Source organism: Arvicola amphibius, chromosome 6 (genome assembly GCF_903992535.2).
Source record: "Arvicola amphibius chromosome 6, mArvAmp1.2, whole genome shotgun sequence".
NCBI lineage: Eukaryota > Metazoa > Chordata > Mammalia > Rodentia > Cricetidae > Arvicola > Arvicola amphibius.
The window spans coordinates 133,201,496-133,215,024 of NC_052052.2; the positions used below are offsets into that span (position 1 = coordinate 133,201,496).

Here is a 13,529-nt window from a genome sequence, read left to right on the forward strand (position 1 = left end):
TGGAGGATAAAACTACATAAAAACCATGATTGGTCACCATAAGTATTCTTGTTTATATATTAATATAGACAAAGTTTGGTTTACATTTATATACATGTAACCTATTTAGAACCATGCATTGTAAAAATTATTTTTAGGAGAAAGTTACTGTCATGAGCACCATTAACCCAACTAAGGACCTATTGGCTGACTTGATTGGGTGCCAGCGACTTCCTGAAGATCAACGTAAAAAAGTACACCAGCTAAAGGACTTGTTGGACCAGATCCTAATGTTGGACCCGGCTAAGCGAATTAGCATCAACCAGGCCCTGCAACATGCATTCATCCAGGAAAAAATTTAAACGAGATGAAGAAACTCCAAGGGTTTGAGTAATTAAATACAAAGACTGAAGAAATTTCACAGCAGTTTATTATTAATGTATATAAACTTATAAATATTTCTGCAGCAAATTTGAGGAAGCATGATATATTTGAATTAACACCAAGGGTGATATTTCTTTTAGAAATGTTAGTTAAACTGTTTTGTGTCTTATGTGAAATTTCACTGTAGAAATGTTTTAATTGCCAAGACTGCACAAAATTAAAGTGCTAATGTATATGGTTGCAGTTCATATAAAAGACAAAAGCATCTGTTATGAGTAGCAGTGCTGGGTGGTTGATTTGTTTTTAGCAGACTTGGCTTCATTTTGGTCTTCAGATACAATGGCCAGCATAAATGCTGTTTATATTCACGTTTTCCTAGGTGTGTGAGTGCAGGCCACAGCAGCATGCCCTTGGTGTAGTCAGTGCCGAAGGGAGTCTGTTCCTTCTTGAGCCTGCCTGCAGGGATGTCTCCTCTTTTAAAGCAGGTTGTGTACAACATTCAGTACACTGAAGGTAAGCTAAACCATCAACATCACCAGTGTTTTAAGATGTTATTTTATTGGAATAATTGAAAATGAGGGATAGCTTTGTGGCAGAATTTCCTGCATGTGTGATAATTGATCTTGTTTTATTTTTCTGGCATCACGACTGTGGCATAGTTACAGTTTCTGTTCTGTTCATCACATTTAAAATTTGAAGTGTATGCGCTTGATGGATAGAGCGCCTTCAGTGTACTGTTTCTTATTTACTTTTTTTTAATCAACTTGCTATAGACTTTATATACATTTTGTTAAATACAGTTCTTAGTGACATAGAAGCTGCATAGTTTTCATTTCCTAATTAAAATGTTGAGGTCTACTTCTGAAAGTCCTCATATTTAAAAGATAGACAGCATAATGAGATTTTTAACTATTTGTATGTCATTTTGAAAGTGTACTGCTTTATGGTAAAAGTGTTTTTCATTTGTTCATTGTTTGCATTATTTGTGATCATGTTGTCTTTCAATACAGGCATAAACCTCCCACTCTTGAACAAAGCAGCTGCTTTTTAAAAGCGGTAATTGCTTCTTTACCTTTTATTTCTTTTGTAAATGAAGCTTTTCTTTAAAAATGTGACTTTAAAGTGTTGTCTATTGCATAAACAGTTGACACTCACTTACTGTAAAGTGAACATTGTTCTCCTGCATGGGAAGTGGACCATGCAGAATTGTGTATGTTCTCAGTATGCATCACTAGATAATAAAGTCTTTTGTGAACAAGGCATTGGTAGCCATTTTTAAAAGATTTTGTCTTCAGTGCTGGTAAGTCAGGTAAACTGTAAATAGTTAAAAACAGTCTTTGTTTTTCTCCTGAAAGTATTACCTGCTAAAGATATAACTCAGTCTAGCCTGAGTTTTAAATTTTTCTTAATTATTAGGGTCTTAATTATTTCACGCAGATAAAAAGTTTTGTCAGCTTTCAGTGTAGTGAGGTTATTCCTGTAGGTTATGGGGTATAACTCAGGATTTAACTAATGTTTCTGCTATTTTCTCACTTTTCCTTTTGATGGTGCGGAAAGAGAAAAAGGAAAACGGGGCACAGGCCATTCGACGCCTTCTCCAAGGGGTCTGATTTGCTGAGACACCAGCTTCACCTTCTTAACAAGGTTATTTCTGACAGCATGTGTAGATAAACATTTAGCAACAATTTAAAACAAAATCATGTAAATCAGCTTGGTTTTACAACACAAAGGAATTTGTATTTTTAATATGGTATAAGAGAATTTTCAGAATCCTGTGTAATCTTTTCTGTTTGGGAGTGGGTAAACTTACTGCTTGTCTCCCTGAGGATTATGAGAACAATAAAATTTTGGGGTTTAAATAATATTTTTACATTGTAAATGGGATTTTTTTATTCACCCAGGCACCTAATTACAACAAGCATGCACATTTTGGTGCATTCAAGAATGGAATATCAGAGTAGCAGCATTCTCCTGGTGGGTTATGCTCCATTTAAAGACATGAAATGAACTACACAGCCAGGAAGGTGATAGATGAGATAATAAACCACCTATGAACCTACACCCCGTCTCTTCATGGTTAGACTTAATAAAATAAGTACAAGGTGATTTTCATCTACGAGTAGAGTGAGGCCTTTAAACAAGGCGTCACAGGTGCAGCGTCCACCTTAATGATCTGAGTAGCGAGTTTCCCACCATGACTTACTTTATTTTGGTGCTGGTATGCTGCATAGTCAAGTCTTTTGTAGTTGTTTTCACTCAGTAGTTAATGCTTTGGCTTCTGGTGGTTTTCATGGCTTCATTTTATAGTTAATAAGTTAATTTCCACTAGAAACCATTCATCTTATGCCTTCAAAGCTGTTGCCTACTCTTTAAAAAAAAAAACAAAAAAACAAAACAAAAAAAAAAAACAAAGTTGCTTGTTACTTGTTCTTTGTGTTTTAGGTGCGGCTCAGTGGAAGATGACGGCAGCCAGAAGACATGAGCCAAGGCTTCTGTCCATAAAAGACCTTTTCAGTTCTCATTTTTAGTTTCAGCATCATACTTTGGGTGTCACTGCTGTGGTAGAGCAGTGGTACTGTTATGCTCGTCTGTAAAGTGTTTGTTTTATCACATTTGCTGCAGCTACACCCTTCTTCTAAAGTGAAAATCAGCTTAGACATAGAAAAAGCCTACACTCGTGGTCATCAGAGTCACTGAGAAAACAATAGCTGCCAAGTCAGTGTACATTTGAAAGTAATCTGCAAGTTGGGTGTATTGACCACACCGGGCAAGTGGAGGCAATAAGAATTTGAGATCAAGGCCTACTTAGCCTATATGAACTCCCCCTTTTGTTTTTGTTTTTGTTTTTTTTTTAAATAATTCTTCAGCTTTAAGCAGGCACCTAAATTGTATGAGTAGTAAAATTTTAATAAATTGTTTGACTCTCTTAATACTTATTCTTTCTCTTAGTCCTTCATGACCAGCTTTTTAGTGCCAGAGACTTAAAATAGTACTGCAGACAAGGGGGAGGTATGAACCATGGGACTGCACTATTACTCTTCCCAAATGGACTCTGTAAGCTGTGTCAGGTATACTCCATTCTTTGTGCTGGGTGACTTCGCTGAGGAAGTTTGGAGGTGTGTGAGACCCCTGTTAGGTTGAGGTCATTTGGCTAATGACCCTATTTATCAAACCTGTGTTTGTGTATCTGAGTGGCTGAGCCGTTTCCACATAAAATTGTCAAGAGCTTTAGACTTTTCATACCTTCTGGGAAAATGACAAGTGATTATTAGGCTTGAGGTTAATACAACTATTTTGTCTTTTAGAAAAATTTTAAAGCCAAGTTTTCTTCTTAGGAAATAAAGACACATGGATATTCATGTAGTCATTATACACATGGGCAGTTAATCCAAAGATCTTCTGATGTTAAAACCATTATTCAGGGCAGTACATGTACGAATGCTCAGAAAACTCTTAAGTATAACTCTCAGACATTTGATTATTTGAGATTAGAGGAGGAAAAGACAGGAAGCATCCATTGTAGATGTTAGGTCTCTTGGCAGACTTTGTTCTCGGGGACCATCAGAAATGAGGGAATTTGGTGGTTCTGAACAGGAGCAGCTTATTGGTATAAACAGCAACCTCTCAGTATTTGTGTTTACACTGAGGTCCTGATTGAAAACTTTCTGGATCTTTATTTCCAGTGGCTATTTTCTCAGCTATTTTGTTGAAAAATAATAATGTGATTTATATCTTACCATTGCAGTTACCATCTTTTTTTCTAATGAAACTAAATACTCAGGACAGTTTTGGAATAGAAAATACATATTTTATTGTGTGTAGCAGACTTAGTAAAATGTAGTTTTCTCATTTTAGCCCCAGGTTTGCATTTATCCTAGTCTACTTTACCTGCATAGGCACAAATAGACTGAAATGAAACAAAGGAATTACATGTATTCAAATTTAGGTTAGGCATTTAGGGAATTAATGTATTTTGGCAATAAGATTATATAGTGAAATGTGATATGTAGTATGCTTCCTTTCTTATGATACTATTAGCAGATGGACTCTATAAGAAAGTATTGTTCTGTGGCCATAGTATACGCAACATGAATTTATTCTCCTACATGAAATGTTCTTATACAAATGTTCACTGCAAATTCATTATACTTTTTACATGTTGATGCTATATACAAAGTTGACTATAAAATGTCTTTTGTTTTTCTTTTGTTGGTTACATTGAGATACCACTGTGGCATCCTTACTTTCTCTTCTGTATATAGGGTAAGGGACTGTTCTGAAGAACCATTCCATTTAGTGATCAAGATACAACAGCTGCTCTCCGAAAATGCTTGATGTGTATCCTAATTGTTTGCAATACCATTTGAGTTGTAACTTGCATTGTAGCAACAAATGATCCCCAACAACCTAATAGGAAGCTTAATAAAGTATGCCTCTTGCTACCATATTGTCTGTTGGTATTTTCCTTATAGACACCATTTATCACCTGATATTTCTGAGTTATTTCACTAGTGGCAGATGTGTTTAGAAAAGAACCTCTGCTCAAATGTTCATTAAAGTCAAATGGGAATCTTATCTAACACACTCTGAGAAAGGGAGCACAGGGAAATGGCTCAATCACTGAAGTGTTTGCCTGTGTTCACATTCCCAGACTCACATAAAAGCTGGGCATTGTGGTTTATGCCTGTAACCCAGTGCCTGGAGGGCAGAAATGGGGTACTCTGGACTTGCTGACCAGACTTTCTTACAGAATCAGATGCTGCCTCAGAAATAGAGTGACATAGGAAAACACCCAACATCAGCCTTCACATGTGTGCACACACAAACCATACATACAAAGAGTGCCTTGGGAAGGCCTGAAGGGGAATGTCCGACTTAAAAACCTGGAGTCTTGGAAAATAGGCTGTTGATTTTACTCAAACATCAAAATGTTTTCAAAGCATTAGGTACAGAATTTCAGAGTATTATATTCATGTTCCTTCTCTGGTTTTTCTCTTGGCACATTGCAATGTGAAAGCGAGGCCTATTAGATTTTCTTACCCCTCAGTTTTACTCATTTAAGGAACTGTTGACAGCTTTAAAAACAACAGACATAAGTATGAGTCTGTAGCACAGAAAACAGGATTAATTTTTTTTTTTTTTTTTTTTTTTTTTTTTTTTTTTTTTTTTTTTTTGCAGAAGAGTAAGTGTCTGTTGATCTTAACTGGGTTAAATAGCCAAGTGGCAGGTAGAGTTGAAGATAGCCTGGTCAGGTCTTAATAATGAAAGATCCAATGGCAGAGGCTCTGAGGGGTTCTGTAAAGGTCCCTGTTAAAATTTTCTGCTTGGGCTGGCAGGGGATTGAAGCTCCATAATCACCTCAGCCTTGAAGGTTTTTTTTTTTGTTTGTTTGTTTGTTTTTTTTTTTTTTTTTTTTTTTTTTTTTGGTTTGAAAAGAGCTGTGCGGCTTGTATGAGTGGGTGTGCCAGGAGCCCAAAGACCTTTAGTATGTATCTGATGAAATACAACTTCAGACCCTTTGAGAAGCTGAGAAAATCTAAAGTATGGAGAACAGGACTTAGAGCAACAGGGTTACTTTATATTGAGTTGTGTTTTAAAGTCGTCAAAAATAATGGCAAAAATTGGCTTCTGGCAAACCTGAAGAGTAGCCAGATGTGTCTTTGTAGTTTGCTCCAGCAGTAAACTTTACACTAGATTCATGTATATTACCTTTTGTGTAAGTCATTCTGTCTTTACCTCAATCAGTTTCTTACTTTCCCCTCATCTAGTCCTTGTGATGTATGCCATCTCCTTTGCAGTTAGGTCCCAAAAGCTAAGTAGAGATGAAGGAACTGTCTTAAGTGTTAGAGCTATAATTCCATAGAATTTGAGTTCAAAGTCTCCGAATAAACTGTGCTGTCATGGTACCAAGATTGGGGTAAAGTTCATTTGTCAATTTCATAATAAATACCAAGATGAGATAGTAAATAATACAGGCGTGTTGACTTCTAAAGATCTCATACGTTACATTATGGATCTAAAAGTGAGGGGATGAAGTCCAAGTAACTAAAGGTAAAACAATGAATACAAGCACTTAGTTGTTAAAGGTTCAGGACTGATAAAAATAAGAGTCAAGATGAATGGGAACCATATGAAATGAGTGAAAATGTATGTCTTATGTTTTCATTCTATGAAAGAGTGTCACTAAGCATCTCTGAATAGTGGGACTGACAGTGTGACAAACAGATGCTACTTACTATTTCTCTGTATTTTTATTGTTCCAGAAAATTCTTTGACATTAACCTAAATGCTAGACATGTTTTCTGTGACCTGTGGCCTGCCTTTAAGAAAACTACCAGTAAATAAGAAATAAGCAACAGCTAACTTACTTCAGCATAAGTTTGAATCACCCATTCCAGTTCCAAGATTCCCGGGAATCATTTAGGAAAATAATGAACAAAGAAATAAGAGCTGTATTTACATATAGCAATGGTAAGGGGTTAGGTATGCCTTTTACTTATTTGGTATCTTTGCTGTTTAAGGAAAACTCATTAGAATTCACCAAACATCTTAAAACCAAAGTGTATAATACTCCTCACAGACATCCTGACCTTGATGCAGTATCATTATATTGGATGCTTACATTCATCAAGTTTCTCGGATGATTGAACACATTTATGGATCCCATTCCCAAAAATTCTCCTTCAGGAAACTTGCAGCTGAATCCAGGCCTCTACTTGTTTTCCTGATTCTTAGATGCAATAAATACTGTCAACCTCGGGATCTGCCTCTTGGCAGTTCATGAGTTAAGTTTTAGCTGTTTAGTTTCTATTGATCAGAGCTAATAACAAGGAGCCAGTAGGGGAGAACTGGAGCAATGTGGTATTTTTGATTACTCTGTGGACTGTGATCTTAATTTTCATGTTGTATTTTAAAGCTATAAGGTCTAAGAAGAAAAGGGTTATTTCACACTTAAGTGTGTACTTGGACTTGAAAGAAAAGTGATACTACTTTCATGTCTATGATAGAAGAGCAATGGAAATGGAAAGTTTCTAGCAAGCAAGTCCAATATGTGGACTGCAGATTGCACTGCAGTCAAGGGTGGGTGTTGTTGGGAGCAGTGAGACCCCAGATCCTGAATTTCTTGTAATCCCCTCATCTGAGTGCCTACAGCTGCTCTAAGCACGAGACCTTCAGGAGTTCCTGATGGCAGGAGAGTGGTTTCTGGTGGGTTTGGCTGTGGCGTGGCTATCTCTATATAATCTTCCCCTGAACACAATAAAGGGGGCATTCTTGGGGAATTCAAGGATGGCCCATGTCTCTGTCTCTCTGTGTTTTTTAACCTCCAGCCCCTTGCCCGAATCTCGCGAACTGGGTAAAAGTGCACCGAACGCAGACACGGCACGGTGTGCAGCAGGGTGTCATTGTCAAAATGTGGACCACCATGCCTGTGAGGATACGGTTTGATAGTTAAAAATTTGCACATAGGTAATGTTAAAGGATATGTGGCTTTCTGCCATCTTAGCTACTGTACCCTCATTCGGGATGGGGTCAGCCGTATGGCTGAAAGCTATCTTTGCTGTGGTTGGGGAAAAAAAAACTCCTCCTAGCTATGAAGCCCAAACCATATAATTCCGCTATTTTCAGTCACACTAACAAGCCAGCCTACCCTTATTAGCCTCAACCCACAGTCCCTTTTCCTCTCCAGCCTCTTTGGTTTCCCTTTCTCCCTCCTCAGTGACTGGCCACCCAAATCAACCATCCCCCTGGTACCTACTTTCAGCCTACCAGCAGGCTCTAGTTCCCCTGCTACTCTCCCTCTCTGCCATGGGACCCTTTTTACCTCTTGCTACCCAGCCTAACCTGGCCATGGTTCTCCCTTTGCAGGAAGTCACTAGGGTAGATGCTTGGTCAGGGTACATGCCCCATACTCATTAAATGAACACTCTCAAATAGAAAAGGATTAGGGTTCTATAATGTTAATTCTTCCACCTTTATTAAAGGATTCCAACATATTACCCAACCTTACAACCTTACTTTACATGACATTTATATGATTCTCACCAAAAATCTACCCAAGGAATGCAGGTGTAGTAGTAAGGGGGCTGCTTGTTCTTCCCAGCCACCTGGCTATCTTACACCTGAAATAATCACACAGAAACAATTAAATCAATGCTTGGCCCATTAGCTCTAATTTCTTATTGGTTAACTTTTACATCTTAATTTAACCCGTTTCTATTAATCTGCATCACCACGAGGTTGTGGCTTACCAGCAAAATTCCAGTGCGTCTATCACTGGTGGCAGATCCATGGCATCTCATGACTGCCCTTCTTCCTCCCAGCATTCTGTCTAGTTTTTCCCACCTACCTAAGTTCTGTCCTATCAACAGGCCAAGGCAGTTTCTTTATTCATTAATGCTAATAACAGCACACAGAGGAGAATCCCACATCATGCAGGCAAGTCTGGGACCAGCCTAGAGCACATGCAGGTGAAGTCCAGACAAATGCCCCTGGCCTGTCTATCAGCCTGCCCTTAAAGAGCTGCTTCTTCCATTATTTCATTGATATTAGGTCCAAACTTAAACATCTAGGAGGGGAGTCCCTAATTCCACAGGCAGAAATCTTAGCAGTGGCCTTTAAGGTGTACTATGGAGACATGAGAAAGCTCCAAAGCAAAAACACCTTCTGTTGACTAAAGCCTTTTAGCTGGTTAGCAACTGCTCAGGCTCTCTTGCCTCCCAGAGCCAGAGGGCCTCAGGATCCCACTTCAAATGTGGTCAGGAGGGTCACTGGGCCCGTGTCTGCCTGAACTCTCATAAACCATGCAGAACCATGTCCAAGGTGCCATCAAGAGGGGACACTGAGCTGTTAACTGCCCCCCATGTCCCTCGAAGTGTAAGGACATCAAGCCAAGACTGCCCTCCAGCTGACCCCTTAGGTCTGGCCATGGATGACTAAGAGTGCCCTGGCCACTGCCATCTCTGGCAAGGTAGTCATCACAGTATCAGGGCAATCCATCCCCTCTTTCTGGACACTGGGGACACTTTTTCAGTCCTGATGGAGTTTGAGGTACACATCTTTCTTCATTCACCATTATTGGGGTGGGGGACAGCCTTACCATCCTTACCAAATCCTACCATAGAGCTGTATCTTTAGGGGTATTCCCTTTATCCACTCCTCCTAGTGGTATCAACCTGTCCTGTCTCCTTGTTAGGAGGGGACCTTCTAAATAAAATAGGAGCTTCTATTGCTTTTGCTTCTCCCATCCACTTGACCCCAGGTTCACCAGCTGTCCCCCTTCTCCTTCTCCAAACCATACAATCTAATACACCTTTTCTCTTACCAGTCTCCCAGGTTGATCCAGAGTTACGAGATACCTGAAACCCCTCTATAGCCAAACCTCATTCCTCTCTTGCAAAACCCTACCAATTAGATCATCCAGGCTCAAGACCTATGCTCTCTCTAAAGTCTCAAGGGCTTAAGCTTCTTATTTCAGCCCTCTTAAGAAAAGGCTTTTTACACATCCCCCACTCCAGTCCTTCTCCTTTTAATATTTCCACACTTGCAGCTAAAAAACCCAACAGAACCTACCACTCGGTTCAGGATCTCGGACTTAGTAACTCTACAGTGGTTCTTCTCTATCCCACAGTCACCAACCCCTACATTCTCCTACCTCCCATCCCCTCAGGGACCTCTGTCTTAGGATGCCTCAAGGATGCTTTTCATTCCTCTCAATTCCCAGTCACAAAACACTGTTGCCTTTTCTTAGACTGACCTGGACACCCATCTTACTGCCCAACTCACCTGGACTGCCCTACCCCAGTGGTTCTGGGATAGCCTGCATCTATTTGGCTGAGCTCTCTTTTGTCTCTTCCTAAATCCAAGCTTATACAATACATGATGATCTCCTCTGTAGTCTGTTCCTACAAATTAGCCAGGTTGATATCTCTACTAAGCTTCCTGTCTGGCAGGGGATATATAGTTTCACCCCTAAGCAGCTGTGTTCCTCCCCCCACATACACACCCTGTTTACCTATCTGGGACTAGCTATTACTCCATTGACAAAACCTAGAGAGGAAACACTTAATTCAGTGGCTCACAGTTCAAGGACAAAACTATATCCTTCCTAGGGATGGTTGGTTTCTTTTCTTTCTTTTTTCTTAAAGAAAAAACTTTTTCATTATACATACCAATCCAAGTTCCCACTCCTTCCCTTCCTTTCCTTTCCTCTACACACCCTCCCACTCCACTCCATCCAATCCTCAGAGAGTGTAAGGCTTATTGCTTTGGGAAAGGTCCAAGGCCCTCCCTATTATATCTAGGCTGAGCAAGGTATCCATCCAAAGAGAATAGGTTCCCAAAAGCCAGTACATGCAGTAGGGATAAATTCTGGTGCCACTGCCAGTGGCTCCCCAGTCTGTCCCAGTCATACAACTGTCAGATGGTTGGTTTCTTACTCTTGGTTTCCTTCTTTCTCTCTTCTCATCCACCCCTTACATGCGGTGGTCCTTGACCCCTCACATAAACCCCTCCTTGTATCCATTATTCAGTCGTTTTGTAAACTTCAGCGGACCCTCCCAGCCTGAACCACTATTCAACAGGCAGAACTGATAGCTCTTACCTGTGTCTTTCAGCGAGCAAAGGAACTTGGCTGCTCCGAACTAAGCTTCTAGTCTGACTCAAGTCACTGATCTGACTCTCCTAAGCTGTGTACAGATCTTGTTTCTGCTGGCTTCTGCCACTCACCATATTTGAGTCCAAATTCTGGAGTCTGCCTCTTCAGCCGCTTCTTCCCTCCTCCTGCTCTACCCATCCATCTCTTGCCTACTTGGTAAGTGTCTTCTCTCTGGTTTCTGGAGCCTGCTTTACCCTCTGAAACTCCACCATAGAGGTAACTCTTCTGGTTACTAAGACACTCACTCCTCTCCTCCTGTTGGAACCATTCCTATTTCCTTGCCTCCTCCTGCTAGGAGCTGGCTGCAAAGTCCTACAGCTTCCTTAAGCCCTTCTGGGCCCATTTGACCTCATCCCCTTGTCCTTCAGCTCCCCCCGGGAAGCCTCACAGCTTCTCTATGCCCTCCTGGGTTTCTCTTTGGTGTTTCAGCTCCATTTGGGGTTTATAAAACCCCCTTTGTTGAAATTCATTTTGTGACCCTGTCTAACCCCACAGACTAAGAGATTTTATTAAAGCCTCACTTTTAATATAAGTGGCCTATCAGTACATCTCAGTGGCCCAAGATGGAACACTTGATTTTCAAATTCTCCCAAATCCTAACAACTTTTACCACTGCACAGATGATCCAAAAATATTTTATATATAAACTTGCTCTCTCCTCTACTTCTTCCTATCTACACTTGTCTGCGGTAGCTCTTACATATGGAAGTTCAACGTCTAAAAGACCCTTGCCAACAACCCATCCTAATAAGGTCAGGAAATAAATTTTTATCAGTCTGCCAAAGGCCACTTCAGTTCCCTAGAACTCCCTTATCCATTTCTTCTTCACCAGGGCTTATCCCCATGCTGTTTCTCTATGACCGAAAGGAAGCTTACAGTAAAAGTAGGCAGAAACTTACAGAGGTTGCTCATATTGGTCCTGCAAATACCAAGTAACAAATCTGGACCATCCTGATCCCCTCTCTCATCTTCACATATAAGAGGGATACTTCTACCTCTACATTCCAGACCCCTGGGACACCGACAAACTGTGTTATGACTTGTTCAGCAGGCACCCAGTGGGAACAAACCAAATAGTGGGTATCCCTCTCCCATCATCTAAGTATGGAAGAAAACGGAAGGTGTGAGCCAACATCCATCAAAGGTTCGTACTTCCCTAGCATCTCCCCTCTTGGATGACACCAATCCCACCTCTCTGGCCTCATGGCTACTTCATCTCTTCTTTCAGACCTTACCTTCCACATATCAGCTACCGATTAACATTCTGTCTGGCCACTTTGGAGAATGCTGCTTGTGTGTCCCTCCCGGATCAAACTCACAAAGCACCATTGATGGCCTCACCTGTTGGACTACTGGGCTCTTACCTCACCACTTATAACTACTCCGAGGCAAATACCACTACCACCCCTTGTCTCTCCCACATCTCTCTTCTTGCTATCACAGACTGTAGTGCGAATTCTAATTGGTCTTAATAATAAACACCCAGAGTCAGACATTAGGAGGTTAAAGCTGAATGATCGGAAAAGCAGAGCAGCTAGCCACTAGCAGTGCACTCAGCTGCCTCTACGGGATCCTCAGACTGAATGAGAGATCCTGTCTTTAGAAATCAGACTGAATGCCTTCTCTGAAACCTCAGGCTGAATCCTGAGCTCCTGTCTCCACCTGCCTTATATTCCTTTTTTTCCACCCAACCATATCATTTCCTGTCTACACCTCCCTAGTGCTGGGGATTCAAGGTGTGAGCCACCACCACTTGGCTCTGTTTCTCTTTTAGACTGATTCAATCTCGTGTAGCCTAGGGTGGCCTTGAACTCACAGAGATCCACCTGCTTCTGTTTCCTGAGTGCTGGGATTAAAGGCGTGTGCTACCACTGCCTGGCCACTTTGGTTAACTAGTGTGCCTAGCTCCACACTCAGATCTTCAGACAATCTTTATTTGTTAAAGCACGCACACACACACACACACACACACACACACACACACACACACACATATATCACCACACAGACTGCTTTAAGTCCTCAGAAACATGCTTTGTGGGCACCCTGGATTCCGTAGACTGCAATAATATCTTAATCTTTAGTCTACTGTGCAGCCTCTATGCCCAAACAATTCTAGTGCCTCGATTCTCTGAGGCACTCAAGTTTCCCACTGCCTACCCGCTGCGTGGTTGGGGACTTGTGCCCTGGTGTTCCTTTCTCTAAACCTAGGGATGGTACCAGGTGAAGAACCCCTACTGAATCTCATCACAGGTTCTAGAAGCACAGCATGACTAACGAGTGGTCCAGGTGCTAGCAGTCTGGGGGCATAGTCACAGGCAATACTGCTGGAACAGTGGGGCTGACTACTTCCACAGCTGTTTACCGCCAGTCTTCCTCTGAGTTCATCCAAGATCTCCAGTGGGTGACTTAGACCATCCTTACCCGCCAGGGCCAAATGGACTCACTGGCTGACCCGGTACCACAAAATTGGCAGGGATTAGATGTACTAATAACATAGAGAGGTGTGCTC

General features: G+C 41.0%; 1 protein-coding gene across 3 annotated transcripts in view; it reads left to right on the forward strand.

Moving 5' to 3' along the window:
* Nucleotides 1-1,623, forward strand: part of Prpf4b (pre-mRNA processing factor 4B) — a 28,110-nt gene extending 26,487 nt beyond the window's left edge. Inside the window, exons 15-16 of one of the 3 annotated variants that reach the window (XR_005285712.2) lie at nucleotides 138-876; nucleotides 1,374-1,623. Coding sequence is in view for 1 of the 3 variants with exons in the window: in XM_038332838.2 (XP_038188766.1) it covers nucleotides 138-341 (204 nt within the window). In the remaining 2 variants the exon portion in view is untranslated. Of the gene's footprint in view, nucleotides 1-137 lie in introns of all 3 variants that reach the window. The other 2 variants (XR_005285714.2, XM_038332838.2) reach the window with 2 other exon arrangements.
* The last annotated feature ends 11,906 nt before the right edge of the window (nucleotides 1,624-13,529 follow it).